The sequence below is a fragment of the Xiphophorus hellerii genome, chromosome 5, assembly GCF_003331165.1.
Source record: "Xiphophorus hellerii strain 12219 chromosome 5, Xiphophorus_hellerii-4.1, whole genome shotgun sequence".
Taxonomy (NCBI): domain Eukaryota; kingdom Metazoa; phylum Chordata; class Actinopteri; order Cyprinodontiformes; family Poeciliidae; genus Xiphophorus; species Xiphophorus hellerii.
The window spans coordinates 3,115,733-3,134,110 of record NC_045676.1 but is presented as its reverse complement, the minus strand read 5'-3'; the positions used below and the strand labels follow the sequence as shown (position 1 = coordinate 3,134,110).

General features: G+C 37.7%; 1 protein-coding gene across 3 annotated transcripts; it reads left to right on the top strand.

Moving 5' to 3' along the window:
• Nucleotides 1-20: 20 nt before the first annotated feature.
• On the top strand, nt 21-18,123 carry spag5 (sperm associated antigen 5). 3 transcript variants are annotated; one of them, XM_032563966.1, is made up of 25 exons: nt 21-773; nt 1,924-1,990; nt 2,074-2,187; nt 2,739-4,498; nt 5,198-5,390; nt 6,436-6,552; nt 7,524-7,616; nt 7,691-7,825; nt 8,853-8,972; nt 9,388-9,480; nt 9,893-10,027; nt 11,002-11,095; nt 11,178-11,325; nt 11,415-11,465; nt 11,831-12,005; nt 13,095-13,228; nt 13,339-13,507; nt 14,422-14,563; nt 15,193-15,433; nt 15,849-15,981; nt 16,074-16,154; nt 16,236-16,385; nt 17,551-17,625; nt 17,731-17,811; nt 17,895-18,123. In XM_032563966.1, the coding sequence occupies exons 2-25, from the start codon at nt 1,964-1,966 to the stop codon at nt 17,964-17,966; spliced, it is 4,533 nt and encodes a 1,510-aa protein (XP_032419857.1). In that variant the 5' UTR covers nt 21-773; nt 1,924-1,963; the 3' UTR covers nt 17,967-18,123. The 3 variants fall into 3 exon arrangements, with proteins under 3 accessions (XP_032419857.1, XP_032419856.1, XP_032419858.1); XM_032563965.1 differs by having other exon boundaries at nt 1,918-1,990; XM_032563967.1 differs by having other exon boundaries at nt 21-1,990; nt 2,739-3,240; nt 3,295-4,498.
• The last annotated feature ends 255 nt before the right edge of the window (nt 18,124-18,378 follow it).

The window sequence follows — 18,378 nt, the reverse complement described above, 5'->3', positions numbered from 1 at the left end:
TATAAAAATAATACTTTATTGCAAAAGAATACTCACACACACACACGTCCAACGTGTATCTTGAGTAGAAAAAAAATACTATTATAGTCAGTATTTATATTAGTACAAAAGACCATCCATATTGCTATCACCACTACTCTGCTTATTAGCTGTAATGTTTTTACAAGAGCAAAAAGTTTATTTTGTAATGTCAGACTCAGTTTTTTTTAAAATGCCTTTATGCAGGTATGAATATACTTTTTATTAAATCAATATTTCTGCATTAAAATTATTTTGTATTTGTCTGATGTAATATTACAACATTGAATGTTGTATTGTAATTACCTGGAAACATGAAGTCATAATTCAGATTAATATTTTCTTGAAAATTTCCGTTTGTTTGTAATTAATCCATACAGTGTGTTTCAGTTAATGAATTTTTACTGAAGTAAACAGTAAAACGCTAATTCATTGAATGTATTTGTATATAAAAAAAATAGGCCAGTATGACTCAATCCGGAACATTAAAAGTAAACATTATTCGGGTAAAAAAAGTTTTAGAAAAAAAAATTAAACAGCTCCCTGTTGTAGTTGCATTTCCTTCCTCTGGGTGGCGGCATTACATAAAAGCAGGGTTTGTGGGTCAGAAGAAGAGAAGCGACCAATCAGCGCCGAGTTTGTGTTTTTGAATCGGTCTGTTTTGAACGTAACGCGGTTGATGTCAGTTCGGGGGAGAACAGCTTTATTCATCAGATTTGAAACCTTGGTTCAAGTTGGCTGTTTAAGTCTGGAAGGTAAAGTATTTTAAGACTATATATCGCTCGTGTTTTAAATGATTGCAGTTAAATATTCCTTGTAGTATAATTGGTTGTTCGTTAACGGACTCCGTTACAAGAAAACCAACTTCAGCTAACGTAAGTTTTCCATAACAGACGTGTTTTAATGCTCTCTGAACGTCTTTAGCTGCGTTATACTCTACTATTATTGTTCTAAACACATCAGTAATCTAAAGATATCACACTATGAATACGTGTTATAGCATTTAGTAAGTGTTTAACAGGTTCTGATTATCTGCCTGATCACTGACATCAGAAGCTAGCTTAGGGTTAGGTTTAAGATTTCAAGATTTCTGTGTAAATAATGAACGCCTGCTAAACAATGTAAATAAACACAGTAAATATGGTAAAACGTATAATAGTATCAGAGGCCGGTGTTGTTTATTAAAACATTAAATGCTAATATTTAATATGAGCACTAAGCCAGCAACAGACTAAAAATAAGTAAATAGTGACTTAATTAATAAACATTCAGATAAACGCATATAAAAGTAATGGATTATGAAAAAAACAAATTTGCACAGTAAATCGAAGTCTTAGATTTACTCTTCTATTCACTCCTAAATGTAAAACATTTTAATTCAGATAATTATAATTGGTCTAATGCTATTTAAGATAACATTTGATAATTAGAAAAAATTGGATATGATGTGACTGAATTGATTTTTCCTTTATAAATAACCATGTCATATTTTGTGAGTTTGTACTATTAAAAATAAAATAAACTGAGCTGAATTTACTTGTCTTTATGATGAAAAAGCATATGGCGGTAGTGGGAAATAAAAACTCCCTTTTAGAAGGAATTAATGTTGAGCAGAACCTGGCTCAGTTGAGTTTTAAGAGGACTTGGACACAAAAATCACAGAAGCACTGGCCTTCATGGGAGTATTTACACTGTAAACGAAAATACACTTTTACCGTGAAAAGAAAGAACTGGGGTAATGGCAGCAGCTGTTAAATGGCTTGTTGTAGGAGTGAACCACGACTAAACAGAGAAGCATTAAGCAGTATTGCAGCTGCAATGGAATTCTTTGGTGTATTACGTGATTGAGAATTGATTGGGGATGTAAAAAAATAGATTATTATTGTTTTAAATTTGCAGCTGAAGAGGTTGTTTATGCGAACTCCGGATTGATCTTTGTGAGAGGATGTCACAGTCCAGCATAGAAGACTGGGTAAGTCTTCTTCTGCGCACAGTGCGAGATTATTGCTGAGTTTGGTATCTGATGATGATCCACTAAACATTTGTTGATGGTAGTCTTCCAGTAGAAGAGGCGAGCGTACTCCTCTAAGAAGCCTGGAAAATGAGACTCCTTCATCGAGGATCAGGTCAAAGCCACAATTCAGCGGTGACACAGTGAAAGCTGGCATGGTGAGTTTATACAAACTTTCAAAAATATTGACTTTTAGGTTTTTTTTTATTTGTGAGGTGATGTTTGGAAAGTTACACAGCCCAAAATTCCTAGATTATAAGATAGAAAATGGAGTTCATTTTTCAAAATCATAATTTCTGTGTTATTTATATTTATAAATGTAAGTAACACACTAAATATTTAATTAGCAAGCTAAATATTTATCTTCAGCTTAAAGATTTAGCTTTAAAGTAAATATTCAGTTACCAAGTTAAATATTAAATTTGCCACTAAATTTAGATTCATGTAATTAGCAAGCTAAATGCTGAGTTTCAAACTAACTACTTAATTGGCAAGCTAAATATTTAGCTTTCTAATATTTAGCCTGCTAATTACATATTTCGTCTTCATTTATAGACAAACGAATAGCATGGTGGAAATACAACTTTGAAAAATGGACCCCCATTTTTTCCCATAACAGGCCACAGAGCTCAAATTATTGATGTTATTTTTAACAGTGTAAGTTTTGCAAACAGCTCTATTGTTACTCATTACTAAATCTCTTCCACAGGCTGACATTCATCTCTGTGACACACAGACCCAGTTGGGCACTGTGACCGTTCCCGTTTCCATGGATACTACCCAGTCTGTGTGTGGACTTGAAGATGTCACATTCAAAACCTTTATTTGTTCCGGAGGTGAAGTTGAGATTTCAGACTCTTCAGATGGTGGAGGACAGAGTTTGATTTTGCCTAAACATGTGACTACTTTTACTCTTACCGCCGAAGCGGAAGATTCAGTCGCTTCACCCAGCAGGATGGAGCAACCCTGCGGTGAGCATGTGGAGCATCCATATTGCAACTGCAGCGTCGAACAGCCGGATTCTCCAATCGCCTGTGAAGCCGATGAGGAAAAATATTTAGCGTGGAAGTCGTTCGCCTGTGATGGAGGTGATGTTAAAGTTTCAGACTCCACTGGATTAAAGGAGGAGACGGTTCCTCTGCCCCTGGATGACCACTGGGGTCCAGCACAAGACGACGGCACAAACTCAGCCGACTGCACCCTGCTGCTTCCAGCGGAGCATGTCGATCATCTCTACTGCAGCAGTGGAAATGATGATATCTCTACAGCGCAGAGATCAGAAAACCCCGATGATCCAACTCTGAAGCTGCTGAACTGCAGCGGTGGCGAGGTAGAAATCCCAGCGGACGCTGATGTTGCAGATGAGACTATTCCTCTTTCTCACATCTGTTCTGGCTGCAACCTTAGCATGGATCTGAGTGTGTTAGCCAGTGATTATGACCTGGAAAACGGTAAAGATCACTTAGATCATCCCTACTGCAATGTAAAATACAACTCCTCACTTTCACCAGAGGAGGTGAACACTATTCCAGACCTACAACCTTGCAGCGCTGAAATAAACTTGGTGCTACCTAATGGGCAGGATGAGAACTTCGATTGGAAATCAGGTGAATCCCAGGTGTCTGAGAAGATGTTGACTTCACCTAAAGAGAATTACAACAAAGAACAAACGAACGACCGTCTGAAGAATGGAGAAGTCGTGTTTGATACTAATCTACCACCTGAGACTAACGCATCATTAGTTGCGTCCGACTGCAGCCACCTTGACGCTTCGGCAGAAACTCTACCACAGCAGCAGCAGCTGGATTCCAGATCCTACTCCGAGGCAAAGGACAGCGCTCTGGGTTCTTTGGGTCTCTGTAACTCTGCAGAAAAAGCTACTCCTGCATCTCCTGCTATCTTAAAAGTCCTGTCAGAGTGTCCATCAGTTGCCTCCGCCCTGCAGTTTCTCAGCCCCATCATGAAGAGAGCGTCTCTGTCCGCGCTGAAGCGCTCATTGGTATCGGGTCAGGACATGTTTCTACCTGACGATTCTGCTCTGGAGGATGAGAAAAGCCTTTTGGCTCCTGTTAATGTTGACTCCATGGGGTTGTTAGCAGAGCAGCTTGAAAGCCCAATGCCCCACCCTCTGCTTAACTCCACGGTTGTAAGTTCAAAGCCACAGGAGGTTTCTGGGAAGAAAGCGCAGCCGGAAACGGCGCCGCTGATTCCTGATGGCCAGTTTCAGCAGCAGCTTCGGCAGATGGCCGAGTTCCTCATGATGGCATGTGGAAAAATGAGCGTCGCTCCTCCTGCTGCCTTCATGGCCCCCTCAGACAGAGCGGATCCTGCAGAGTGCCACAGTGTCTGTGTGGGCACCAGTCCACTGAAGATGGTGGACCACAGTCTGAACACGTCGGGAATATTTGTGAAAAAGAGGGAATTCTCTGTGACCGATTCCTGCACAGCGACTGAACCACTCATCTGGAAGTGAGTGATGTCTCTTTCTTTTTCTTTCCAACTTTTTTCAAACGTTCTTCTGTCTTTCCTTCATTTGTTCCTTCTGTCGACCTTTCTTTCTTTTGAAGTTTCTTTTCTTCTTTCTTTCAAAGTTTCTTTCAAACTTCTTTTCATATTTAGAAACGGTGAATTTAAACCTGTTCAATTGATTCTTATCCTTAAACGTAATTGTGTTTATAATCAATCTAGTCTTCGAAAAAAAACCCCCCAAAAAAACGATTCTCCAAAAGTTACAGATTAATGCCCATGATGGATGGATAACTAATGGGTGAATAGATTGATGGATAGCTGTAGGAAAACGACAGAAATTTGGCCTAAGATAGAGATCTACAGCCTACTGGCCACCACAGTAATGCTTGTTGATGATGTAATCAGCTGGTATCCAAACAGAGCAAGAGGGAAACAGAAAGGCAGGGAACGCAAGGCAGAGGTCGTTTAACAGGCAGGTTCAAAAAACGTAAACAAAACAATTACAAACATTGCATACAATTTACATCTACAAAAACTGCAAAAAATCAGTTTTTTTGTTTTGTTTCTGTTGTAAGATTTAAACAAATCATATTGCAATACATATCGTTACCGCCACCCATCAGAATGTATGTTGTGATATGAATTTTATGCCATCGCTAGATGGATGGATGGATGTAAAGTTCTCCAGTGTGGTTTCAGTTTACCTCCAGGCAGCCTGGAGAGCCTCCCGCGGCCGGAGCTGGAGCAGAGGCTGACGTCCAGCATGATCATGGTGGAGGCGCTGGTCCAGCAGCTGGCTGCAGCCAGGGCGCACCGCCGCCCCTCTTCGGGCCCGGCTCCTTCGGACCTGAGAGAGAAGCTGGTTCAGACGGACCACACTGAGCTCAGTCAGGTAAAACACTGAAGGGATAATAACTAGGGATGCAAGTTATCCATCGACGAGTGATTGAGCTTATCGATTAGCTAACAACTAATTGATAAGCAGCCATTTTCTTAAAAAGCTGAGTTTTCTCTTCCATAAAGAGGGCCGACTGTCTTTCTATAACAATGGCAAAATTTTTCTTAATATGCTGGATTTAAAAGAAAAAAAAAAAAAGGCATTGTGTAACTTAAGGAGCTTGTCGGGTGATTATATTTCAAAACATATAACACTAGATATATGTTTATGTGTGCATCCCACACCTGACCCTCATACGTGCAGATAGGAAAAAAATAGAGTAAAGTTTTACCTAAAATCTTGGAAATTTTGAGATTAATCTCAGGAATGTAGAAAAAACTTGGAAATTTTTGAGGTTGAAAAGTCAGAAATTTGCAAGATAAAACTCAGAAATTTTGAGATTAATTTCAGAAATTGTTTTGGGGGAAAAATATGAAAATTTCTGTGTGTGAAGTCAAAAATTTGCAAGAAGAAAAACTCAGAAATTTTGAGATTCATTTTACATTTCTTAGAAAAAAATTGCAAATTTTCTGAGCTCGTACATATGAAAATTTTTTGAATTTTGGAAATTGAGTTTCAAAAGTTGAAAGTTTTTGACTTTTCGAGCTCAAAAATGTCCAATTTCTTTCTAGAAGACTTCTGAGATCAATCTCAAATTTTTTTAGATTTTTCTGGCAAATCTATCCCTCCTTTTATTCTATTTTTAATTTACAATGGCCCTAATGTGGTGCTGTATACACCAAACTCAGTTTGGACCATTTACGGCTCTGGTATAGCACTGCCATCTTTGTTTTTGTATCAACTGACTCCACTTCAGGATGACCAGCAGCACCCTCTGCTGGATGGTGGCTAAACTGCAACACTGAAAGAAGATCTAAGTGGACTTTATAAGTTAATCAATTGAAACTCATTTTAATCTAATAAACCATTAATTTGCATCCCTCATTAGCTTGTTTAGATTTTCTTCTGATAAACTTTAATATTTTCATTCCTTGTTCAGACTGCGATGTACAGAGATCTCTACATGGAGGCTCTGAGCCGGATAACTGAGCTGGAGCTTGATGGAAATTCCCTGCAGAATCTCGTCCAGGCTATGCAGGAGATGAGAGCTGCCATGGTGAGACAAACCACAGATATCACCTCAACATTTAAACTGCTGTCAGTGTTCGTACGGGTGCTTGAAATCCTTGAAAATGTTTGAAATTCAGTAAAATAAGATAATTTAATAGTCTTTATTAGTCAGCAAGGCAGTAGTACAACAATAAAAACAAATACTTCAAAAAGACAATGACCATATATACATAAAAGGAACATCAATACACAAACTGAAAAATGCATAAAAACACAAACATCTTACAAAAGTGAGGTTTTTTCAAGGTTTGGAAAGAGCTTGTTTTCTGTATAAAGTCCTTGAAAGTGCTTGATATTCAAACTGCTCAGTTTTGTAGTAAAATGCAATCTAATGCTTGATCGAAAGCTTAAATTTGGAAAACATTGCTTATAGTTGAAATCAGATATTGTCATACACCTAATTAAAAGACAAGCATTTTTTTTATGACTTACGAAGTTAAATCAAACTGAACTTTTCTTATTTTAGGTTAGTTAGAATTACCAAAATTATTTCTGTTTGCTAAATAAAAAATTACAAAACATTTTTCATTTTATTTTTGAATATTTATTATTCCTAATGGCTCAATAACTTATTGATCTGTGTAATTCAAATAAATATTTACTTATATTTCATACCTAAAAAAAACCTTATTAAAATTGCAGATTTTTTTTGTTAGATTAGTGTTTTGTCTTCATAAAAGTGGCTCATAATCATAAAAGGATGTAATGTTTTAGTTTTCCTTCTCCCCGATGTAGAAAACATCACAAGACACTATTAATAATAGTAATAAATGACATGATAGTGAATTAAAACAGTTTTTTTTAAGGTTATTTGCATTGTTTTTATCTCAAAGTGTGTTGCTGGAAAAGTTTGAAATCCTACCTTGAAAAGTGCTTGAATTTTATTGAAAAGTGTTTGAATCCCGATCTGTGTTTAGAGATAAAAATGTTTTTAAACCTGTTGGACTTCCTCTGCAGTCTTCTTTGAGCAGCGACACAGATGTAGCTCTGTCCAGCATGAAGAAAATGGGCGAAACCATCAGGGAGGACCATCAGAACCTGGCGTCCCATGTATGTAAATTTATATCTTTCAGCTGATTGAATATGTGTAATAATTAATCCAACTTTGTTGTGCTGTTCTGCAGTACGAGCTCATGAAGTCCCTGTTCGAGAAATCAAAGGAAACTCAGAGGAGAATCCTGGAGAAAGTGAAAGAAGTTCTTCAGCAGAGGAACAGCATGGAGGCTCGGATGGAAGAAGCCTTCGCGGCCAAGGAGGCAGTAAGGAAAATACAAGATCAATATCTCATATTAATTAGAACTAAAGTATTAATTGTAATTTATCAATAACAAAAGTATACAGACTCAAGAAAAGGCCATTTTCTCAAAGAACACCACACTCAGAGCAGCAATTATATCAAAACTGTACAAAAGTATATATTTTGCATTTAACATGAAAAAAAACTCTTAAAGTGGTAGAAGTTTTAGCTTTCTACAATAAAAGACTTATTAAGCAAATTTTTCTGTCCAATTATTAATTAATTAATCCAAAAAATGCATGCGGTTAATTGATTTATTACTTTTAGCAACTGGGCTCTTCTAAAGGCAAAATTGTTTCTATTTTGACAAGCTACTCCCATCCAAACCTTTTAAATATATTACAATTAGTAATATAAAGTGACCTAATTATAAAATAAATCGGATAAATAAATTGAACTAAGAACAGGTATATACATGGAAATAAAAAGAAAAATCAGGGATAATTCACCTAACTGATTAAGTCAGTGCTTCAATAAACAAACAAGGAACAACTCAAGACTTTTGCACCTGCAGAAAATGTAGTTATTTTCTACCTTTGTACTGTTAACTGTAGGCCTGTCATGATAACAAATTTTTCTAGACAATAAATTGTCCCAGAAGTTATTGCGATAAATGATATATTATTGTTTTGAGGCTATTTTAAAATAGTATAATAGTAATCGCATATAATAATAATGATAATATAATATTGTAAGGACACATTTTCAAAGATCAATATAACTTAAATTATAGTGAACATTTAGCACTGGAATTGGAAAACATTTTAAATATCCAAAAAGAAATAAAATAAAATGAATACTTAGTCTCTGTAAACAAAATTATCTTTCAAAAAAAGATTTAGTTAAACCAAGAGAGTGAAGACTTTTATCACCAGTTATTGGTAGGAAAAAAGATCATGCAAATGGAAATTATTGAGGTTGTTTTAATATATCATGTGGTTAAACGATTTATTGTGTTGTACTTTTACAACGTGTGTGTCTGTTTGCAGGCTTTCAGTGCGATGGATCAGCTGAGGACGCACTGCGCCTCTGAAGTCTCAGCTCTGGAGAAATGTGTCGGATCTCAGGAGGAGCTGCTAGCGGCTCTGAACCAAACCTACCCGGATCAGGTAAACAAACCAGTCAAAATGAGTAGAGGTGCAGAAAAAAAATTTATTCTATAAAAAATTGCAAATCAATGGCACAGATCACTTCCGGTTCAGACTTGTGGGAACTATGTATATCGGTCATTCAAGTTACAGACATTTATTCTTAAACATACTTTTCTTTTAAGATAAACTGATGGAATTTGATTCTCCAGTATGGAACCTTCTAGAATTGTTTTAAATAAATGTTTTATTCGTTAACACTCTGTTGGTTTCTGAATTTAAAAATCGTTTCTGAATCAAATTGTGACCCTAAAAATTGTAATTGAATGAAATTGTTTGACGCTGAAAGATTTGCATGTCTAAAAATGGCCTCCTTCTGTAAGAATCGCCTCTTCTGATCCTAATCTGCATCGTGTTGCTTCCTCATCCCCTGCAGGTTGCTCTGAACCGGACCTGCCAGGAAACTCTGAGCTCAGCCTCTGATCTTCTGTCCCGAACTGCAGAGGATCACTCCAGCCTGATGCAAGAGGTACGCTCAGCGGAGAAACAAAAACGTTTCTCTGTTTCCAGCAGGGTTAACTAAAACCAACCAAGTAACAAAAACTTCATTGGTTATGATTTTTGCAGTTCATAAATAAAAACTGTGATTAATGGGGAAAAACTATAACTGTGACTAATACAAACTAAAACATACTGAAATTATAAATATAACATTTTTTGCTTTCGTGTTAACCTATTTATTAGCCTTTTAAACTGATGTGAAATAGATTTTTTTTATTTTTATGAAAAACTAAAACTACTACTATAAATAAAAAAGGCTACATTGAAACTAAGCAATATTTAACTAATAAAAACTGAATAAAGCCAGCTGTATTAGAACAAAACGTCTCAACGAATTAAAACTGAACTATAACATTATACCCTGGTTTTCTGTCTGGCAGCTTTGCAGCGTGCGGAGCCTCCTGCAGAAAACGGCCCCGACGCTCCTTCAGCTGAACGAGCGAGCCGCCACCGCGCTGAGGGAGAGAGACGAGCATCGGACGGCGAGAGAGCGAGCTGCCGAAGAGAGAGAGCAGGTCGGATGAAAAGATGAAACAGGCTGGATTAGGCAGTTTAATCTGAGATGGAGCAGATTATTGGAGGTTAAGCATGTACTTTGGGGAAAAGTGGCTGCCTAGTTGGTTCTGTAGCAAACTTTCTCATGTTTAGCTGTTGCTTAGCAACATGGTTACCATGGCGATCGGTCCCATCGATGTGGAGGTTCAGTTCTGAACCCGGTCCAAACCTTTCAGGATTTCTTCACTTGTCTTTAAACTTTCAGTGAAATTAAAATTCATTAAGTCTGCTAAAAAATATATTAATTTCCTTTCTGATCCTCTTTTTCCTTCTTTCCTGCCTTTGTTCTTTCCTTTGTTCTTTATTTCCTTTTTTATTTCCTCCTTTCATTCGTTCTATCTTTTATTTTTCCTTTTCTTTCATTCGTCCTTTCCTTCTTAGGTTCGTCTTTTGGTTTGTTTGTCCTTTATTTTATCTGTCTTTTAGTCCAGTTTTTATTTAATTCGTCTTATTTTGTTCATCTTTCGTTTGTTTTATTTTTTTTGTCTGTGCTTGTGTCCATTCGTCTTTTTACTATGTTTCGTTTGTTAGTCCTTTCACTCTTCTGTCCTTCTTTTTGTTCGTCCTTCCCTCTTTTCATCTGTTTTTGTCTTTTCATGTCGTTTGTTCTATTTGCTTGTCTTTTTGTTCATACATCCTTTATTTTTTGTCCTTTTGCCTGTCTTTCATTTCATTCATCCTTTTTCATTTTTCATTTTTTTTTCTCCCTTCATTGTGTTTTACGTCTTCTGTATCCTTCGTTCCTTACATACGTAGTGAAGTGTTAAGTTTTGTGTTTCATATTAAAAATTGGACTGATCGGCCTGATAACTCGGATAGTTTCATTCTGAAATCTTGACAATAAAAATTTGTGTTTTAATTTAAATCAGTTCTGTTTGGCGGTTTAGCTTGTTGAAACTAAAAGCGTCGCCTCCAACGATCCTCTGCTCTACAGATTGAAGACGAGCTGAAGGAAACTCACCTGAACCTTCAAACCGCCTCGCAGCAGATCAGCGATTTAAATCTGCAGATCACCATCTTGACATCAGGTGGCGTTTAATTCTCTCCACGCTGTTTTTCTGCCTCTCTGAGCGTTTCAGACGTTTTAGTTTCTGTTTTGGTAAATTTCAGAGATGGGCGTCCTGCGGCAGAAACTAACGGCGGGAGAGGAGGAGTCTGCTCAGCTGGAGAGGAAGGTGACGGAGCTGTCGGCGACCATTTCCTCCACGCTGGCGTCCTACGCCTTCCTGGAGCAGGCGCTCGCCGCCGAGACCGCCAAGTAGGATCCAGGGGTCAGAGGTCAGGATATCTGGTGATGACGGGAAACCTTTGCTTTAACGCAGCATGCTGGTCTTTTTGTTTCTGTAGCCTGCAGCAGACCTGGAAAGACTTGCATGAAGCCAACGAAAGAGCAAATCAGTAAGCGCCGACTTTGATTCGACTTTAGGAGAAGTTTCAACAATTTGAGAGAATTTATAGAAACTAAAAGATTGTAGAGGAAGAAGGCTTTTCAGATTTCCAGACTTCATTTCCCATCTCTTGTTTCTTTCTTTTATTCACTCCTTTCAGATCCTTTATTGCTTCTTTTTAAATCTTTCCTTTCTCCTTTCCTTCCTTCCTTGGTTTTTTCTTTTTTCAAATCCTTCATTCCTTCTTTCTTATCTTCCTTTTTTGCAGATCCTTCCACTCTTCTTTCCTTCCTTCTTTCCTCCCTTTCCTTCCTTTCATTAAGTTTTTCAGTAAATTTCTTCCTGCTGTGTGTTTTCTCTCCTGTTCTCCTCCAGACTGCAGGCGTCTCTGTCTGGTTCAGAGCAGCGGGTCGGTGAACTGGACCGGGCGCTGGCTGAGAGCGACCTGCAGCTCGGTCAGCTCCAGAACCTTTCCCAGTCTCAGACGGTTCAGATCCAGCAGCTGCAGGAAGTCTGCACCCAGCTGGGCGGCGTGCGGGAAATGAATGAGGTCAGCTGGAAACCCGTCATGTTTTAGTGACACTTTTATTTTGAAATTTATTTAATCAGCTTAAATTCCAAAAACTGTTTTTTTTTTTTTTGTTCTGTTGTCCAACCAACAATCACTTTTTGCACAAACTGCAGAAATACAAAAATATTTACTAAAAACCTGCAAAATTGCTAATTAAGACTTTTAATGCTTCTTAGTGTCCGGTGTTCACTGGTTGTAAAAAATAACATTTATGTAATAAAGTGTGAATTTTCACTGCAGAGTTTCACCGAAGAAAGAAAGAACATAGAAAGAACAATCTGCAATTCTGCAGTGTGTTTATGTTAATGGAGCCACAAACATCACAGGAATCGATATAATCAGCTGGTGTTGGTGTGACCAGTAAACGAGTAAACAATCTTTTGAAGGTGTTGCCTTGGCTGTAGGTACAATCATCCTTTTCTGGCTTCTCATTACTTCATTTACCGATTTTATGGTAAACATTATATTTACCAATTGTATTACTTTTGTAAGGTGTTCTTATACCCTGGTTGCTACAGTGTTTGTAAAATGTTAAGTTTTACAAATTATGGAGTGGGCTTCTTACAACAGTTTCAAACTCCTATCTCCAGAAAGCTGCGTGTATTCGGAATACCATGCTTTAAAGGGGACGAATTAATCAAAATTTATATTTGTCATGTTTTACTCCCGTTTTAGTTTCTACTTCTTCTAAAAACATCGTAATAAAACATGTAGTTTTTGGCAATATGTTAATGTTTTTTGGTGTCTGGAAAAAGAGCTATTTCAAAAACCTTCAGGATGTAACGTCACAAATTAGCAGGCACAGCCCGTTACCTAGCAAGCCCAGCAGAGTTCCGCCTGTTACCTAGCAACCCAAGCTGAGCTTCAGCAGGTTTAGTCAACTGGCTTTACTGCTGTATGCACTGTACTATGGCTGCTGGAAAAGACAAGTGTTTTGTTGTGGACTTGCCATCCAGAAACCAGTTGTTGCATTCTTGTTGATTGTGTAGAAGGTTCCACTTTTGCTTTTCAAAGATCTATGGCTGTATGTTCACACCCCGCGCTTCATCTCAGCCATTTTTATTTCAGTTCCTGCAGATGGAGAATGAGCTGGCGAGGGAGCAGGTGGCCGAGAGCGAGCGGATGCTCAGGAGCAACCTGCAGGCGCTTCGGGAGAGAAACATTGAGTGCGAAGACTTGAAATCAGAAGTGTGCAAACTTCAGTAAGTTTGTTTTATTTCTGTGTGTGTTGGGATCTTTTAACCATCCAGCTAGTTAAGATTCTCTCATTATTCATGCAGGTTTAATTCGATCTGTGTTTGTTTTTTTAAAGGCTTGAGAATCAGAGCCTGAGTGACGAGTTGGAAACGTCCCGATGCGCAGCCGGCGCCGCTCGCATGGAGCTGCAGGAGAAGATGGCTGAGGCGGTCACTGAGATTACCGTCCTGCATCACACGCTGCGCGGTCTGACCACAGAGCTGCAGGTTTCCCTTAGCAACCAGGTAATGAAACCTGAAGCATAAAGACTCAAAAAAAAGCCATTTGCTAAGAGAATAACACACTTAGAGCAGCTATGAAGACAAAACTACAAAAAATATAAACATTTTGCATTTAATATAAACTTTTTTATAAATATGTTCTACCCATTTTTAGCTTTGGCTGGTTCAAATTCTGTTACAAAATCTCATGTGTAGCACATTTTTCTGTCGATTATTAATCAATTTAATCCAAAAACTAATAAACATATTAGAGCCCTACTCTGTATTGAGTTTAAATGGAGGATAAATGACGGAGCTCTTCACATTATTGAAATTATTTCTTTAGCTGCAAATGCATCCTTTGCTACAAATGATCACTAAAGAAATGTTTTTGCATTTTAGGCAATTAAATGTTTATTTTCATATGTATTATTTATTAATTTGCATATTTTAATGTATTTCTAACATTGCTCAAAAAAGCTCAAGTGGTTAAATCAAAATCTGCCAATTTGCTTACACGATTGTCATAATAATCAATCGTGCAACACTACTAATTACACAACACTAATTATTAGTTTCAGCCCTGCACAAAAACTTAAAAATAAGAAAAATGAGCAAATGAGGAACAAATGAAGTCAAAGAGACAAAATAATAAATCCTTCAGCTGGTCGTCAATTTTTTTTACATTTTCTTTTTCTGAGAAAACAGAGTCCTGGACCATAGTATGATTTATTTATTTATGTTTTTAAAATAAAAAAAATCAAACATAAAACGCCCTAAAATTCTTGAGAAGCACTGACCAAGACCATTAAAAAGGACAAATGGTCATGAAGAAGGTCAGTTATTGCTTCCCTGAGAGTTTCTATTAATCTGAGGTTGTAAATGCGGCGTGTTGAGAGTTTTAAGCACATTTCTATGCTTAATTATTTTGTTTTCAGAGGGAAGAACACCAAAAGCAGAAAGAGTCGGCCATGTTCTCTGGTGCGGCTCGTCATCAGACGTCCAGCTCCTTCGTCGACAACGTCATGGTGGCTTTAACGGCCGAGAAGGAGGAAGACGTCAGAACAGACTCGACTTTAGGTGAAAACTTTTTAACTAATATGAGTTTATTTGTTTGTTTATCTGGATCCCCATTAGCCGTTGCCGTGACAATTGCTACTCCTCCTGGGGTCCATGTTATTAAAAGAAAAAACAAACATTTATTACAAAAACAGTGACACACTTAATATAGCATTGGTAATCAATATTAATTCATGAATGTACAATGATAACATTTTTTATGATAAAATAATTAAAGACTCTTTTAAAAGCTCCAGCATTCGTTATATTTGAAACAAATGAAGGAAGTGAGTTCCAGGTTTTCATTCCATGTTGAAAGGCTGAAACAGTCTTAAGGAATGCCTTGTATTAAAATAGTATATAGTTTTTCTAAATAAAAGTTGAACATTTGGTTGTTTGCTACAACATCATTTATTTTCCCTTTGGGATCTAAAATATATTTTTTTAATTGAATTAAACTTTTGTTTGTTTTCATCAACGGACAATTATTCAAAAAATATCAAAAGTTTGAGAAGAAATTCATAATAACATTTAATCTTTATCCATGTATTTTACTTTCAAATAATAATAATAAAAAAGATTGATTCTGCTTCACATGCTGGTTAAAAATGTTGATTTGAGTCTGATTGGTGATCTTTGTTTCCCCTCAGATGCATCAGAGCCACAGAGTGACGCGTTTTTCAGCGAGATGAGTGCCTTCACCCGTGTCGCAGCTCTCAACCCAAAGACGATCTCGGACCCAGTCCAGGATGAAGAGGATGAAGAGGAGGAGCAGAGCAGCATGGCGGAGCTCCTCTCCGGCCTCAGCAGAACCGTCGCAGAGCTCATCAGCACGCTGCAGCAGGCTCAGTGCTGCAGAGACGCGCAGCTGCAGGAGCTGCACAGCACCATGTAGGTGGTCGATACGAGAAAGCAGATGGGATCTGATTTGTCTGGATTTAATGCATAAATACTTTTATTACTTATAGTTTCTGTTTAAAATTATAGAGTGGTAAAGGAAAAAATGTCTGACATGATTTCCCACCAGCCGTCCAACAGCAGAAAAGTCAGCAAAAACTTTTCGGATGTTAAGATCCACGTTGTTTGTTTTAATTGTTCCACACATAAATGTTTTAGCTTACCAAACTATTTTCAATATGTCTTATATATTTAATTGGAACGTTAGGGGTAAAAGTTTGCCTAATTTTTGGGAGATCGGAGATCGGTTGACACTTAACTGTGAAGGCAATCTTGTCTAACTTGGCAACAACAACTTGGTCTTAAGATTTTTTATTCTTCCCCCTCTAATGTTTTCATGCTGTTCCAGCGGTGGCCTGCAGATGGAGCTGCAGACCTCAAGCAGCAGTCATCAAGCTGAAGTCCTTGAGTTGAAGCAGGAGTTGAGGTGCCTCAGCAGCCTGGTGGAGAGAGGAAAACAGGCTCTGCAGCACAAAGCTCAGGTCTGGACTCCTGATGTTTCTGCATCTGTTGTCGGGTTGTGATTCAGTCTGACGAGTTTAGATGTTTTTTTTATTTCTTTCTCTCTACGTAGGAAGAGAAAACTTTGACGAAGCTGATGGAAGATGTCCAAGAGGCCCAGGAGATTTTAAGAAAACACAAGAGCGACAACAATGTATAATTTAAAACCCAGATATGAGCTTTAAGGAAACATTATTGTTCAGTTCAGTTTTGATGTTTTAAATTTCCCCCTCAGGAGTTGCGAAGGGAGGCGGCTGAGCTGCGTCGTGCCCTGCAGCAGTCCAGAGTGGAGTCCCAGTTCCTGCGGGAGGAGCTGAGGAGAACCGGCGACCCGGCGGCGGCCCCAGCTCACCACATGGAGGAGAAGATCCAGCTGCTGAAGGAGGTCAGTTCCGCTGCTTGCTGATTACAGCGGGTAAAATGAGCATTGATCACTAATTTTCCAACATATTTCTGACATGCAATTTTCACCAGCTGTTGCTAACAACCATAGAAAAAAAACAAAACCTAATAAATTCAGAAATTAAGATATGTGTAATAATGTGAAATGAATTAAAAATGCCTACTGATGTTTAATTCTTTGTACAAAAGCCTTTGTAGCTTCAAGACCTCCTCTTGCGATTTTTGCCTATTTTTCCACAAAACATCCTTTAAATTTCAGATTTTTAGTTCTTTCCATAGATTTTCAATTGGATGATTCGAACAGATTTATTTTCTTTCTCTGAAGCCAGTTGGGTTTTCTCAGCTTTGCGTTCTGGATTATTGTCTTGCTGAAATGTCCACCCTCATTTCATTTTCATCGTTCTGGTAGATGCTAGCAGGTTTTTTTTTTCTCATTTTTTATTCATCCTCCCTTGAATTTTTAAAAAGTTTTTCAGTACCATGTGCAGAAAAACAGCCTCCCATCATGATGTTCCCATCTCCAAACTTTACGGTTGAACAGCTGCATGAGATACATTCACAGTTCAGCCATGGTGGCGCTAGCGCTCATCATCTATGAGCCAATCAGATGTGGGAGTTGCTACGTGAGCAGCGTTTTGGGGAAATTGTAGTCTGTGTTTTTGCAGAGGCATTATGATGATGTCACACACTTTTTAACTGTGTGATGCTGGGAGAATCTGGTGGAGCTAGCTAAACATTGTCCAAAAAACAAATAAATAAAAAAAAACCCATCATCCTCCTACCACGGTCTGTTGTCTTCTTTTGCGTTTCCATCAGTAGTAACATCTGTCAGAGTACTTGGGTTGATCACATGACTCGCATGAAAAAATTTTTCCATTGCAGTTTTTTTTTCAAAATTATCCTGTTTCCATTAAGCAGATTTATTTTCGTAATTTCAATTTTGTGGTTAATGAAAACGATGGATAGATTTCAACTTATTCGTTTTTGTTTCTCTCTATGTATGGATTACTTGGGGTTCTACCTGGTGAAAAATTTCATACCAATAACACTTTCGGAGATATGTTTATTATGAAAAGTTGTGGCACATTCAATACTTGTTTTATCTGTAGAGTCGTTGATTTGTGATTGTTGATATTTTTGTCCACCAGGTGGAGAAGCTTAAGGCCAGTCTACAGGAAGCAGAGCAGGCCAAATTTAAACTCCTGGAGAGAGCCAAGCGGCATGTAAGTGCTGATCATATCTGTGGGCTCACTGTGATTTCTGTCCACACACCTGTGTGGGAAAATATTAGACAGTCGTCGTGTTTATTATCATCACATCTCTTTTAGCAAATCATCCATCAGACCAACCAGCAGAAGTCTGAGAATGAGCTCCAGATTTTAAACCACATGATCAATAAAGTCAGAGAGGTGAGGCATTTATTCTGTTGTAGTTCATATTTGTGATTTAATCTTTTTTAATGTTTGATGGACGTGTTTTTATTTCCTCACAGACTCTCCTCTCGCTGCCAGAAGTGGTGAAACGTTGCGAACAGCTGCAGCGGCTGGTGGATTACATCGGCTGAAGCGTTTCTGGTTGTCGACACGTGTTTAGATTATTTATGTTTTTTGTGTTCATTGACTTGTTTTTAATCTTTAGAATGATTAAAATATCTTAACATGTCATTTCTTTTGTCAATAAATGAAATATCAACAATATGAACATTAAATGAACAATCTTGATATTTTCTCTTGCATTTCATAAAACTCTTTCTGGGAACTTTACTGTTGAAATGCTGGTATCCAAAGTGTGGCCCAGTGGCCATTTTGTGGCCCCTGGCATGATTTTTTGCAACCCTTGTCCACAATTCAACATTAGTTGATAATTATTCATCTTTTATCAAGCACATTTCTGCTTTTATTTTTAGTATTTGTGTTGGTATCCAATGGACTGGACTCAATTGAAAAAGTTGTTTGTAATATCAACGTTTTTATGTT